The sequence below is a fragment of the Thamnophis elegans genome, chromosome 2 (genome assembly GCF_009769535.1).
Source record: "Thamnophis elegans isolate rThaEle1 chromosome 2, rThaEle1.pri, whole genome shotgun sequence".
Lineage (NCBI taxonomy): Eukaryota > Metazoa > Chordata > Lepidosauria > Squamata > Colubridae > Thamnophis > Thamnophis elegans.
In genome coordinates this window covers 40254742-40269861 of record NC_045542.1, presented here as the reverse complement: position 1 = coordinate 40269861, position 15120 = coordinate 40254742, and the positions used below count along the sequence as shown (strand labels likewise).

At 38.3% G+C, this 15120-nt stretch overlaps 1 protein-coding gene across 1 annotated transcript in view; it reads left to right on the top strand.

Moving 5' to 3' along the window:
* Window positions 1-15120, top strand: part of ABCA5 (ATP binding cassette subfamily A member 5) — a 79218-nt gene that overhangs the window by 50975 nt on the left and 13123 nt on the right. Inside the window, 11 exon segments of the mRNA XM_032210824.1 lie at window positions 2517-2687; window positions 3823-3936; window positions 5386-5523; window positions 6437-6502; window positions 8460-8551; window positions 9786-9909; window positions 10640-10757; window positions 10860-10951; window positions 12141-12316; window positions 12853-12928; window positions 13344-13438. Of these exon segments, the coding sequence (XP_032066715.1) occupies window positions 2517-2687; window positions 3823-3936; window positions 5386-5523; window positions 6437-6502; window positions 8460-8551; window positions 9786-9909; window positions 10640-10757; window positions 10860-10951; window positions 12141-12316; window positions 12853-12928; window positions 13344-13438 (1262 nt within the window).

Genomic DNA, 15120 nt, shown 5'->3' with positions numbered 1-15120 from the left:
GTATTCTATGAAGAAGAATAGTTAAAAAAAGTTCAGCCTTAAGAAGATAGCAGTCTTCCTGATACCTAAAAGGCTGTCAGGTATGGGAAGAGAGTATGAATTCATTTTCTGTAGTTCCCACAGTTAGAACAAATACCAGTGATTGGAAATTTTACAAAGATGATCCATACTCAAAATAAGGAAGAATTTCCTGACTATGAGAACTATTAAATAGTGGAACAGCTTGTCTCATGGAATTATCTCACTTCATCTCTGGAGAGTCTGAAACAAAAGTTGGATGGCCATTTGTCTGAATTGATCTCCCCTAGGAGGTAGTTGGATTAGAAGACTTTCAGGATCCCTTACACTGTCCTATGATTCTGGGAAATGCCAAAACCTTAGTGATACAACCTGTGTGGTTTATATGCCAGTTAGAATATTTTCCTGAAGCAACAGAAATATTTGATTGAGTCCATAATCATTTTCTTCTACATATCACATCTCAATTACCATTAAAGGAGCTGGAATAACTTAAAAGACATTTTAACTGATTTCATGTTATGGGTAGTTCTCAGCTTACAACAGTAGTTGGGACCAGAATTTCCATTGCTGAGTGACATGGTTGTAAAGTGCAACATCACAAAACCACATCAGTCAGCAGTGGCAATCCCAGTTTGCCATCATAACCCAAAGACCATTGCTTATTAAGAGAAGGCCACACATAACATGGCCTGTTGGGGCTGTGTAACAATTGAGCCAAGTCACAATGCAATTTGAAACATGAAACCGCTGGGCGAGATCATTCGGCGGCACGGGATAAAATACCACCAGTATGCGGACGATACTCAGTTGTATCTGTCCGCCCCGTGCCAACTCAATGAAGCGGTGGACGTGATGAACCAGGGCCTTGAAGCTGTTAGGGACTGGATGAGGGCTAACAAACTCGTGCTCAACCCAGATAAGACCGAGTGGCTGTTGTGTTTCCCTCCCACTAATTCGGCAAGTATTCCATCTCTCAGGCTGGAGGGTCAAACACTACGCCCCTCAGACAGGGTCCGCAACTTGGGAGTCCTCCTGGACCCACAGCTGACTTTTGAACACCATTTGTCAGCTGTGACCAGGGGGGCATTTGCCCAGGTTCACCTGGTGCACCAGTTGCGCCCCTACCTGAACCGGGAGGCTCTCACAACAGTCACTCGTGCCCTTGTGACCTCTAGGCTGGAGTACTGCAATGTGCTCTACACGGGGCTGCCCTTGAAGAGTATTCGGCGACTTCAGCTAGTCCAGAATGTGGCCGCGCGAGCGATTGTGGGTGCACCTCGCTTCACCCACATAACACCTATCCTCCGCGAGCTGCACTGGCTACCTGTCGATCTCCGGGTACGCTTCAAGGTGCTACTTGTCACCCATAAAGCCCTTCATGGTAGTGGATCTGGGTACTTGAGAGACCGCCTACTGCCAATTACCTCCACTCGACCTATTAGATCCCATAGATTAGGCCTCCTCCGAGTCCCATCTGCCGGTCAATGTCGACTGGCAACCACGCGGAGGAGAGCCTTCTCGGTGGCAGCTCCGACCCTATGGAACGATCTCCCCGTGGAGATTCGTACCCTCACCACCCTCCAGACCTTCCGCACAGCCCTCAAAATCTGGCTATCCCGTCAGGCCTGGGGCTAAAGACTGTAACCCACCCGAATGATATGAATGTTGTGTTTTTTAATGACGTACTGTCCTACGTGTTAAATGTTTGTTTCCCCCCCCCCTTTTCGAGTTGTAAGCCGCCCTGAGTCCCCCCAGGGAAAAGGGCGGCATATAAATAAACTTCTCAAATCTCAAATCTCAAATCTCAAATTAGAAGGGAGAAGCTAAACAGGCAATGGGGTATAACTTTTTAAATTTCCAGAAACATTGTTATAGGACTTAATTTCATGTACATATCAGTGCCATTGCAAAGTCTAGTGGGAAAGCAATGTGCAAATTGCTTCCCAGTGAAATTTGTATCAAAATTATTAATATACATACTATGGACATGATAAAATTCGAAGAAGCACCATTAGGAGAGGTTTTGCTATATTTTGGCTGACTCTCATAGCTATATTTAGATTTAATAACTATCCTAATTATAATTGCTGATCACTCTAATGATTCTAATGCACTATGTAATTACTATCACTTCTAGTATGTACTATTTTATCTGTCTTGTAATTTTCCCCCGTATTTAAGATGCACTTTTTAAAAAAAATTGATGAATTGTTTTTGGATCCAGTTTTATTCATGTCTCAATGTTTTGTCCATTTTTCAAAAATAACTTAATCAACTTTTAGTTGATTACATTTAATAAATTTTAATATTCTTCCAGCATTAGGATTTTATAATGGTTCAGTATTTTAAAAATGTACCATGTATATCATGTAGATATGTTTACTATTAACATATCAGCTACAAACTGAAAGAGCAAAATCAGGATGAATGATGAAATCTACTGCCACAATATGTTACCTACCTATCTATTAACCTATCTATTATTTCTTTTGCAGACCAGAGCATACACCCAACTCAAAATCTCTGGACTTTATCCTTCTGCTTATTGGTGTGGACAAGCACTAATTGATATCCCATTGTTTTACATCATTCTTCTTCTTATGATAGGAAGTTTATTTGTATTTCATCATGGAATTTATTTTTTTCCTGAAAAGTTTCTTGCTGTGGTAAGTTCTATTTTACAACAAATACATTTCCTATTATTTTTTCATTTTATTGTGAATACATTTGGATTTTAAACAATCTCTCCACAAAAGTGAATAAGAATATTTTTAACCCCCTCCCCTCCCCCCCAAATTGAAAACCATGTTATTAGTTAGCCCATATTGGTTTATCCTAAGAAGCAAAATTCCAGACAAATGCTTGTCTAAAATTCATTTTTTTAAAAACTGATTATTGCTTGGTGTAATAAGAATGTTTAATTGAGGTATTAGAATTGCTTATTTTATTCATGTACTAGTATGCCAAATCTAAGCCAGGATCTCATGTCATCGCTAGGGAAACAATAGAAGCATAATTAAAATTTTGCTTCATTTGGAAATGGGTTATAATATTGCAGACATATGGAGATTCCTCATTCTTTGTTAGTGCTGCATTATTACTTTAACGATTTATTACTTTTCAGCCATTTTAGTTAACAAGAGAATCCTCTGTTCCAGTAGAGGCTATCTGAGTTCTGGGTTGAACTGTGGAATCCCTGGTGCTCTCTTAGCTTGGTTGTTTGTTTCCAGACTGTGCAAACCAACCAACCAAGCTCAGAGAGCACCAGGGACTCCACAGAATCCTCTATACTTCTTCTATCACAGTTCCTACAAAAAGTGTTGCATAAATATGTATTTTCATCAGTGACTGCAAGAAGAGTTTTGAAGAATTTTGTTATTCATTTGCTAAATTGTGTCTGACTCTTCATGAGTCAATGGATATAGCATGCCAGGCCCTCCTGTCCTCCACTGTCTCCTGGAGTTTGACCAAATTCATCTTTGTTGTGTCAGTGTCAGTGACACTATCTAATTATCTAATCCTCTGCCATCCCCTTCTCCTTTTACCTTCAATCTATCCCAATATCAGGGTCTTTTCCAGTGAGTCCTCTCTTCTCATTTGCTGGCCAAAGTATTTAAGCCTCAGCTTCAGCTTGAAGAATAGGACAGCTGAATCTGTATGAAACAGATGAGAACAGAAAAAAGGAGAAGGAATTAAGCTGCCCCATAGCTTGCCTGTTAGAAAATTCCTTTACGCTTATGTACTACTTTCTTTATCCCTAATCTTAAAAAAATCAACTAAGAATTTTCTTTTTACCTGCAGGTTTTTTGCCTTATTGGCTACGTACCATCGGTTATTATGTTTAATTATATTGTCTCCTTCAGCTTTAATGCCATACAAAATACCAAAGAATTTTGGTCATTTATTTTTTCAGTGGTAAGTTAAACTTATTTGTTGTTTGTATGATCCACCCCTCTTATAGTATAACCCAGGTGGCTAGCAATAAACATATCACTATAGACGTATGAAAAATTAAAAAAAACAGAACCCCACATTTTTTTAATGACACACTCCAGCCAGGACATCATAACAACTCTATGCCAGTTACACATGTGTTGGTTTAAATTTCTATCCTGGCCCATTGCCTGGGGGAAGAACCAGGTGTTCACAAGTCTTCTGGAAAGCCAAGAGGAAAGGAGCCTCCAAATCTTGAAGTGAAGGCTGTTCCAAAGGAGAGGTATTTTTTACAGAGAAGGCACACCTCCTAGATCCAGCCAGGTTACATTATTTAATAGAGGAGATCTGGAACACATCCATCCTATCTGATTTGGCAGGGCAGGCAGATACTCTCAGGTATAGCCAGTCCTGTTGATAACCTCTCCCATGCATCCAGAGCTTTAAAGATAATAACCAGCATCTTGAATTGCATCCAGAGAGAGATTGGGAGCTAGTGCAGCTTGGATGGCAGTGGTGTAACATGTGTAAAACTTAGAGCATTCAAAACTCCGTGCCCTGATCTATTCTGAACCAGTTGAAATTTAGTTGGTTTTCATGTACAATACTATAAGTGGAAAATGACTAAAGCATGAATGAACATGGGCAGCGGCTTTCAAACTGTGTACAAACTCTCCAAAGGAGTGCTACCCTTTTGAGATTTAAAGATGACAGCTGTCCAGATCAAGGGAGATCCAAAAACCCCAGAACCATTTTGTCTTGCTAGAGTTGAACTGCAACCAGTTCTTTCTTATCAAAACTTTGCAGCCTCCAAGAACTGAATAAGCACCTGGGAGGCACCATTTTGTCTCGCCTTAGTGGAGATGTACAGCTAAGGACCACCAGTATGCTGCACCACATGCCACCGAATAATCTCACTCTGTGGCTTCTCTCCCTCCATCCCTATGAATACAAACTGGAACTGACCACAGAGGAAAGAGAAGCTCTGCAGAACATTCTCAAGCCCCTAAGCCAGTCCATAAGTATGCTATGGTCAATAGTATTGAAAGCCACCAAAAAATCCAGGATGAACACACCCCATTTCAACCCCCTCAACTCCATTGCAAGCCCTTCAAAGATCAGCCATAACTGTATCTTAGTACTATAACTCATCCTGAACTCCCACTGAAAAGGATTTGGATAATCTACTTCTTCAGATTAGTTTGTCCTCCCTCCCTCTCTCCAGGCTATTTAATGCTTTTCTCCATTTTCCTTAATTTACTAAATTACTAAGTCTTATACCTGCCAATGGGCTAGGGCTAACCCTGCACCCTGAGATGCCATTATACGTTAGCTACAATGTCTTGTATTTGATGCCATTTGCCTGGGACATGGAATGCCACTGGATAAAAATAAATAACATAATCTTTTACATTTTCTTTTCTCTTTCAGGCTGCTTTAGTTTGTTCTGTTGTCATCGAAGTAGCCTTCTTTATGTGGTATTATACAACAGCCGCTGTTCTTCATGTTTGTTTTTCTATTTTTGTTCCCATCTATCCTCTTATTGGGTGTCTCATTTCTTTTATAAAGGTAGGTTTTCTAAGAAATTGAAACAGTAAATTTATTTCTGGCACGTGCTAGGAAAATAAATTGACATAAATTAAATTATTACCTGTGTGTGTAGGGAAATATACTTGTATGTTTATAAAATTATATGTGTATATGTGTGTATTGTTCACTTAAGACAAATACTGGATAAATATAAAATTGGAGACTATGTTAAGAAAGATAATAAGTTACAATGCAGGAGCGGTGAGAACAGAAAACATTTTGAAGTGTGATTCTGCCTTCATTTTAATCATATTTATGGGGGTTTTGTTGGTTGTCTTCCCCACCAATGCTTAACAATATTGCAGATTGTGCTGTGAAGTGTTTCCCAACCCCCAGGAGTAAATATTGATAGTGTGTAAAGCATTTGGATAACAAAAGTCATTTCACTAGAGGGTTAAATTATTTCCATATTTTATCTTAAATGCGCTTATGATGATGCTCCTTATAAACTGAGAATCAAAACATGAGAAAGTTGCCTTCAGGCTGAATGAAGATTAGAAGACTCTTTCAACATATAATTTGGATACTACATTTAGTATCATTCCATTTCAATTAGTATGAATTTCCACCATAATGCTTTTAGAGATTTATTACAACCAAATCAGATAGTATACAACAGAGGGACCCTCTCATTTGACTGTTCTGGATATTTCTTGAATTTAGCTTCACTTCCTGTCATTTTATTATTGTCATCACTTCTTCTCACGATAAAAGAAAGATTGATTAATCTTGATACTACTACTGTGAAAAATATTAGAATTAAAAATAAAAGTATTACCTTGTTCACCTGGAATCCCCTCAAGATGGGAAAACGTTCAAATAGTTCAGTAGTCATACCGTTTTTTAAAGTTTGTTGAGCTTGGCTTCAATTAAGTATTTATTGTTTTGTTAGATAGTGCGGAAACTTGATAACAAGATGGAGAAGCATTCAGAAAGATTGTTGATTTCTGTTGTAGCGGTAAGCAACTTTTAAATAAAAGATCCAATAGATCAGCTATTTTGTTACACCTAGAAATAATAACATATTGTTTTGTTTATTTTATGGTTAGTCTGTTTATAATTTGTGCAAAACTATGATGTGTTTAAAAATTGGTTTGGCCATTGTGAAGAATGCTCCCTCTCCCTCGCAAAAGTAATAGTATTGTTTGATTTTGCAGGAGCATTGATTATACATGGAATAAAAACACATACATTCAACTTTATTGTGTTAAATGCAGTATCATGAAAAAATGAGTTATATTATGAAGACTTTTGGACTTGGGTGGGAAAGGAACACACAACTTTTATTAGCTACTTGGAGGAACAGAACTTTTTTTCAAGACCTTGACAAGAATTATGGGGTTTTCAGTCACCCTTTTAGTCTAGGTTCATATTTATTGCTTGGACCTGAAGAATCATTTAAAAAAAACCTGATCATTTCAGCTGTAATAACTGTATCTCTACTGGTACAAGTGGCTTGCTTCAAAGGCCAGCATAAAAGCAACAGGCCAATCTTGCCAGAGCTATATTTAAAAAATATTGAAGAATATTCATTTTTTTCTGGCATGCTGCCCAGAGTTGCATTACTCAAGATGGGCAGAATATCTCTTATTTCATTTTCATGTTTCTTAAATATGAAACAGTTCTTGTGATGGTAGGTGAAAATGACCTTGGGATGCTGCAGCCTACGCTACAGTCTGATAAGAGGCAACAGTCAGCAGCTGGGAGAAAAGCGTTGCCAAAGGGACCCTCCCTAGTTTTCCTAAGACTAAAAAGGGAGAGGGGATGTAAATACCATCTTGCAAGATTCTGCTAATGTAACTTTACAATAGCAACAGCAATAGCACTTAGACTTATATACTGCTTCATAGTGTTTTACAGTATTCTCTAAGTGGTTTGCAGAATCAGCATATTGCCCCCAACAATCTGGGTCCTCATTTTACCGACATTGGAAGGATGCAAGGCCGAGTCAACCTTGAGCTGGTCAGAATCGAACTCTAGACTATGGGCAGAGTTAGCCTGCAATACTGCATTCCAACCCCTGTGCCACCACGGCTCCTAAAGATATAGTGTTGGTGCTCCTGGTTGTGTTTCTTGTCTGGATTACTCAAAGAGTTAAAATTAATCTTGCCAGACTGAAAGTATTTTTTTCCTTTCTCTTTTAAGTCTCCAGAAAACTAAGGAGGGTCTTTTCTGAAACGCCTCACATGCTTCTCTCTCCTCTCCCCCCCCCCCCCCCGCTCCATTTGTAGACTAAGCTTTCTCCTGTCAGAAGTTGCCTAAGCTGTGCCCAAGGTCATTCTCGCATGCCATCACAATTGTATTATTCAGCTTTGACATGGATTTTAAAAAATGAAATAATAGAATGTAAAATGGAACTTCAATCCATTATAGTCATTTTACTTTGTGCTATATTAGGGCAGAATGGAATTGTGGCATAAGTAATTGATGGCATCAGGCATTTTTATTTATGAAGTGCACATTTGATTTAACAGGAACCTAAGGCAAAATATAATACACAGCATCTTAGAAAAATAATACACACAAGAATATCACCATAAATAAAATAAAAATTTAAAAGCTAGAATGTTAGAGTCCAAGATGAAACAATAACAGATAGCATTAAATGCATGCCAGTTACAAGTGTCTGAATTTTGATCACATGATCATGGGGATGCTGCAACGGTCATAAGTGTGAAAAATGTCACTTTTTCCAGTACTTGTCATTGTGAACGATCACTAAGTAAATGGTTGTAAGTTGAGGACTACCTGTACTCGGCTGCTACAATGAATTATTTTGTAAAACATCCTATCATAAGCAAGTTGGCATTCTAAGTAGCGGTTTTCAGTTGTCTGTTTTTATTGTACTTGCTTACAAATTGTTCTTGTTTCTAGCAAAACAGAAATTTTAATATGTTTTTTTTCTTTCATATTAGCCATATTTGCAATGTGTAGTTTGGCTCTTTCTTCTGCGTTATCTTGAAATGAAGTGTGGAGGGAAGTCAGTAAGAAAAGATCCATTTTTCAGGTTGGTATATCACTGATAAGAAAATGTAATATCCTAGTATCAAATGTCAGTAGATAATGATAAATTTCAAATACCTTTTGAAGAAACTTTTTATCCAAATATCAAATAAATTATTTATTTATTTATTTATTTCAGATTTACTGCTTAGAAATCTGTGCTTACCCTTGCATCTGATTTTAAAAAATCTATTAAAAGGAAACAGAAAACTATAGTATTAAAGAAAAAAAGATTGGAAAGAATAGTCAGTTTCTTGCACTAAAGCTTGGATTTTTTATTAAAATCCAAAGTATAATTCCAAGGAAAACACATATTCTTAGATGTAGAATAAAGAATGTATAGGTTAGTGTTGCTTCCAGACTATAGCAGAATGGCTGTTTGAAAAATATAGGTAATCCTTTATTGAGGATGGCATTGGGACCAGATAGGATGGGATGTGAATTAGCAACAGGAATTCCAGTACTCCGGGTTGCTATCATGAAGTGAACCACTATGGGTCATTAAGCGAGAACATTACATGGTCGCCATTTTGTTACCTGGTGGCATTGATTTTGCTTATGAGAAGCCAGGAAAAAGATACAAATAGCAACCATGCGACACTGGAGATCTGCAATGGGAAGAACTCTGAGGACCAGTCATAACTATTACATCACAGATTGGAATAATCCCTGAACAGGCGGTTGTTAAGTGTGTACCACCTGTATCCCTTTAAAAAACATTTCCCAATGTTTTTAAATGCAGTGTCCTTTTCCAGTCCTTTGCTAATATATTTGTGAATGCCTTCTGCTGATCATATGTTTTATGAATTATTTGGTGATGAATCTGCAAATATCCTTGTGTTGACCATCATTCATTCTACAGCTTCATTTCAATTAATGGACATTATCATTTATTTCTACATAAGATCCAGCTTCTCCTGACTTTTTCTATTAATCATCTTTCATTGAATATAACAGCTTCCTACACTTTAAAGTATGTAGCCTGAAAAGCTTTTTCTTTTTCCTGAAAGATGTTTCAGCAAAGAGGCAGACTTGGAACTGTAGTTTTTCTTCCTGTTGTGTTGAATTGTTCTTCACATCATGACACCTGGGAACTTTTTCCAATCAAGAACAGGCTAATTTGAGGGCTCTTACAGCTGACTTACCTTATTGCTAAATATTACATGGAACATTTTTCCTGTTTATTTTGTCTGTTCAAAGAGCCATTGTAGAGAATGAATCTTTTTACCTGTTTTCAGAACACCTATGAAGCCCAAGTCTTGGAAACACCCGGATGTGCCGCACGATGAGAATGAGGATGAAGATGTTACAGCAGAAAGGCTGAGGGTTAAAGAGCTGATCAGTTGTCAAAGCTGTGAAGAGGTATATCTTCCTATCCCTATGTAGCTCTCTCTCCTTACTGAAAATCAGGATTGAAAGGGGTAATTTGCTTAAGTAGTCTGGAAACAGCTGATGAGTGATATGTTTTTCTGAATCTAAGAAACGGAGACTCTATGCCGACGGGCCTGGTTACATTTTATAGAAACCTAAAACCAGTCTGGCTCCCCCTCCCCTCCATCACCATGCACTTAAACACTTCCTTCTTTCTGCATTCAAGGAAAATAAAAACAGTTTATTGCTATTCTTGTGCAGGGTGTTATAGCACATTTCTCCTGTTTCTGTACATTTTGTATGTTGCCGTGCCAGGACCTCTTCATTTCAGCTCCTTTGTGATCCACCATACAATGATATAGCAGGAACTGGGAAACAAGAGGAGTGCTTTTCCTATGATTGTTCAGACCACACCTCCTAATGGCAGAAACCACAACCAACTTGGGAAACAAAATTAAGCCTGTTTCCCACACAACGTAAAGAAGGAATATTTTTGTTCAATATTAGTTGTGTAGGAGAGGGGAAATAGTGATCTCCTGTTGAGTGGATAATCTGTACCCCCCCCCCCAAAAAACCTAGAACTGTTTTATCTATGTACATTCACTTTTATGTTCTATATGAGAAGAACCAGGTTACTAAGTTTTCGTCCATTTAAAGGAATGTTTTTACATTGTACATTCATTGCAGCTCAGATGTAATCTCTACGTTCTTTTTTCATTAGAAACCAGCAGTTTTAGTCCATTGTTTGCACAAAGAATATGATGAAAAGAGTGATTTTCTTCTCGGAAGAAAAATAAAGAAAGTGGCAACTAATTGTGTTTCACTTTGTGTAAAAAAAGGTTAGTGTTACAATTATTTATTATGGACTCAATATTTTAAAAAAATGAGATGGATAATCTTGACAAGTAAAAACTGCAAACTCTGATTTTTTTTCCCCTTAGGCGAAATACTGGGAATGTTAGGTCCAAATGGAGCTGGAAAAAGTACGCTAATAAATATTCTGGTGGGAGAAGTTGAACCAAATTCGGGCCAGGTAATTGATTTTAACCATTTTTTTAGCAGTTTTTGTAACTGGATGTTATGGGCATTCTCATTTAAAATATCTTATAATGCAGGTGGTAATTCTTTTTGAATTGATAATATGAATACCTCATACTGAGATTGCATATCTATTATTATATACTATGAATGATGAAGGAATAGCATTGGAAGTTCATTGCTTACCAGTGATGTGTCTACTGATGTTATGGGCATCCTCATTTAAAATGATCTTATAATGCAGGTGGTAATTCTTTTTGAATTGATAATATGAATACCTCATACTGAGATTGCATATCTATTATTATATACTATGAATGATGAAGGAATAGCATTGGAAGTTCATTGCTTACCAGTGATGTGTCTACTGATGGCTTTTCATACACACACACACACACACACGCACACACACATACACACACACACACACAAAACCAACTTTTCTTCTATGGAACTCCAGATTTCATGCTTTCAGTCTCACCCCTCATCATGTTGAGAATAGCTGTCCTATAAATAGATGTCCTATAGATCAGTGGTCCCCAACCTTTTTATCGACGCGGACCAGTCAGCCTTTGATAATTTTACCGTGGCCCGCTGAGCGCGCGCAGGGGGGGGGGCGTTGTTCGCGACGACACATTGATTGTTTATATATCACGTGCGTACCAGCGTGGGGCTCTCTTCCCTGGAGCCTTTGCGCACGGCCCAGGAGCTTTTGCGCACGGCCCAGGAGCCTTTGCGCAGCGATCATGGCCCCCGGCCGCTGCAGCGATCATGGCCCCCGGCCGCTGCAGCGATCATGGCCCCCGGCCGCTGCAGCGATCATGGCCCCCGGCCGCTGCAGCGATCATGGCCCCCGGCCGCTGCAGCGATCATGGCCCCCGGCCGTTGCGCGGCCCGGTGCCAGGTACTCCACGGCCCGGCACCGGTCCACGGACCGGGGGTTGGGGACCACTGCTATAGATGACCAAGAATCTACTCAGGAAGCTCAGTGGAAAAGTGGAAATGGAAACCTTGACCTTTGTTTGAACTACTATACCATACTAATTAAAGAGAACTGAAATCCTTGAACTAATAATATCCTATTATTATTATTATTATTTCAGTAAAGTGTGCTTATAATAACTTTTAAATGTTTCTGGCCTATTAATTAGAATCATCATTTGAAAGCAATGGTGTATCAACAGGTGCTGATGGGAGACTTTTCTTCAAGTGATAATAATGAAGATGATTCCATGAGGTTTGTGGGGTACTGTCCACAGATAAACCCACTTTGGCCTGAAATCACATTACAAGAACATTTTGAAATATATGGTGCCATCAAAGGAATGAGCGAAAGTGACTTGAAAGAAGTCATAAAATGGTAAGACATTGCAAGTGAGAAAAATAATTCATTAATATATGCAAAAGATTAATTAATACATATTAATACATTCATTAGCATGTATTGACATCATGGTGTCAATGGTTTTGGAAGGAAAAAATGCTGTATTCAGCGTATTAGATGCACCTAGATTTTCAGCCTCTTTTTTGAGGGAAAAAGGTGCGTCTTCTACTCTGAAAAATACGGTAATTATGGTAAAAAAACATCATAGCATATGCTGAGTATATTTATTTATTTTCATATTGCTAAACTGTCTATACCCCTCAGACAGAGGCTCTATGTGGTATACAATATAATATAAATAATAAATAAAACAATATAAAAATTAACATTAAAATTAAATTAGGATTAAAAAATTTAAAATTATACATAATGGCAAACATCAAAAGGATAAAAATTCTAAGATGGTTATTAAGCATTGGGGATTGGGGCCATATTGCTTTTTTTTTTTACATTGCTTATAAGTATAATACCTTTTCAAGACAGAAAGATGAGTGAGGTTCTTTTTCCCCCAGCATCTCCAGTGCACTTGACTTTAAGGAGCAGCTACAGAAAAAAGTAAAGAAACTTGGAGCAGGAATCAAACGAAAGGTTTGGTTTTCTTCTGAAATAGTTACCTTTCTAATTCATGCTATGGTGAATAACAAATAATGGCATAAACATTTGACTATGCAAGCAGAGAAAAATGTTTCTTCTCTTAACCTTTTATTATGGCCATTAAGTATTGTAAGACAGTATCCCAAATATCTTTTTGTCTAGAGGAATATAACTAAAACTACCATCAGGTCATTTAGTCACTATCTCCTCTTTTACGTGTGCTCTGTTACATAAAATGAAATTTGACATTTCTTTGAAAATAAGGGATATAGAGAATCTCCTTGAGAATTTCTGAAAAATTGACTTCATTTATGCATCTTAAAGTGATTTTTTTTTGGCTTGACTTGGCCTTACCTAAAGTAAATAACCATCTTTGATGTATTTCCCCCACCCTTGTCTCTTTTTTAAGCTATGTTTTGCCTTAAGTATGCTGGGGAGTCCCCACATTACTCTACTAGATGAACCTTCTACTGGTATGGACCCCAAAGCAAAACAGCACATGTGGTAAGTGTCTCCAAAAGACACAGAGAATATATTTGATGTGAAATCACAACCATTTACCCTCCTATTGCATAGCGGGTCAGGATGGGCAGTGGTTAATGAAAAATCCTCTCTGTAGCCTTTAAAAGGCATTTTACTCTTGGTAAAAAATAACTTAAGCATAACAAATTTAGCAAAAAGTCAATGCTCATAATAGAAACAAAAATGAACATATTGGAAAGTTGCGATCCCAAGATGCAGAAAAAGGCTTCTATTCTCTCCCCATATGTCTTTATGTAAACATCTGGTCTAACAGAATTTATGAAGACTAATGCCCTTCGTATTTCAAAACACTTTCAAAGCAGTTAGCCGTAAACAATACACACAGAGAGAAACTTCTCTTACCTAACAATTGTGTCAACCCTCCTTGCTTTCTTCTCTTTGCTCTTTGAAGGTGTAAAATTAATTGCAGGTGAAACTGATCGTGCTAGTAGTTCTGCAAGAGTGCTGCCAGGGCTGGTTTCACTCACACATTATATTTCATTTTTTAAAAAGAAGGAATGGAGAGATAATGCAGTAGTGCCAGACTGACTGGGTGGCACCCAACATTCTAATCAGGAAAGGCATCAGAATATAAATCTCTGACAGGTGATGAAGGAAGCTTTTCTTCATTCTACATAGATGATCAGGTGGAAGAGAATCTGTTCTCTAACTCTGAAATATAAAATGGAGATATCAGCAAAATTTAAAATAGAAGCAACTTTTTCTTAATTTTCAGCTGGGAAATTTAGAAAAGTAACACTTTTATTATGGCATACAGTACACTGCAGGTCTTATTGCTGCAAAGATTGTACAAGAATAATCCACAAATTTCCAGATTGTTGGCATAATGCCCATTTATTCAAATGCTGCTACCATCCTGGCTCAACTTTCCCAGTTACCATTTGCCTCCTTAATCATTTTTGTCTTACTGTCCAGCTAATGTCAGGGTTCCAAATAACACCCCAAGGCTAGCAATTCCTCCAAGTTCCATTTTATTAGAAATGTCATATTGGCACATCTGTGAAAGCCCGAATTGGAGAATTCCGGGTTTTCCCCACCACATGGGGAAGTCCATCACATGGTCCAATCATTTCAACATCCCTACTGGAGACAACCCTCAGTCACTCCCATCCAGGTACAGGCCGAATGCCCTGCTCTAGGAGTGCTCTCTATGGTGGACCGGCTGCCGGACAGAGAGTCTTCTGGACAGAGAGTCTTCCATTATTTTCGGGTGGGCTTATTTTTTGCCCACCCAAAAAATGTGGCAAGGCGTTAGTTTCAGGACAGGTCATATTTTCGGGGAAACACGATCTCCCCGTGGAGATTTGTACCCTCACCACCCTCCAGACCTTCCGCACAGCCCTTAAAATCTGGCTATCCCGTCAGGCCTGGGATTAAAGACTGTAACCCACCCGAATAGTATGAATGTTGTGCTTTTAATGATGTACTGTCTTATGTGTTAATTGTTTGTTTCCCTCCCTTTTCGAGTTGTAAGCCGCCCTGAGTCCCCCCAGGGAAAAGGGCGGCATATAAATAAATTACTCAATACTCAATACCTTGAATCCTTCACATGTAGCTCTGGTTGCTTGCATCTAAGAAAGTGAGTTGCTCTATCTGTGAATTGTGGCATAACTGTTTGGTTATGTTTAATTGTTAATATTTTC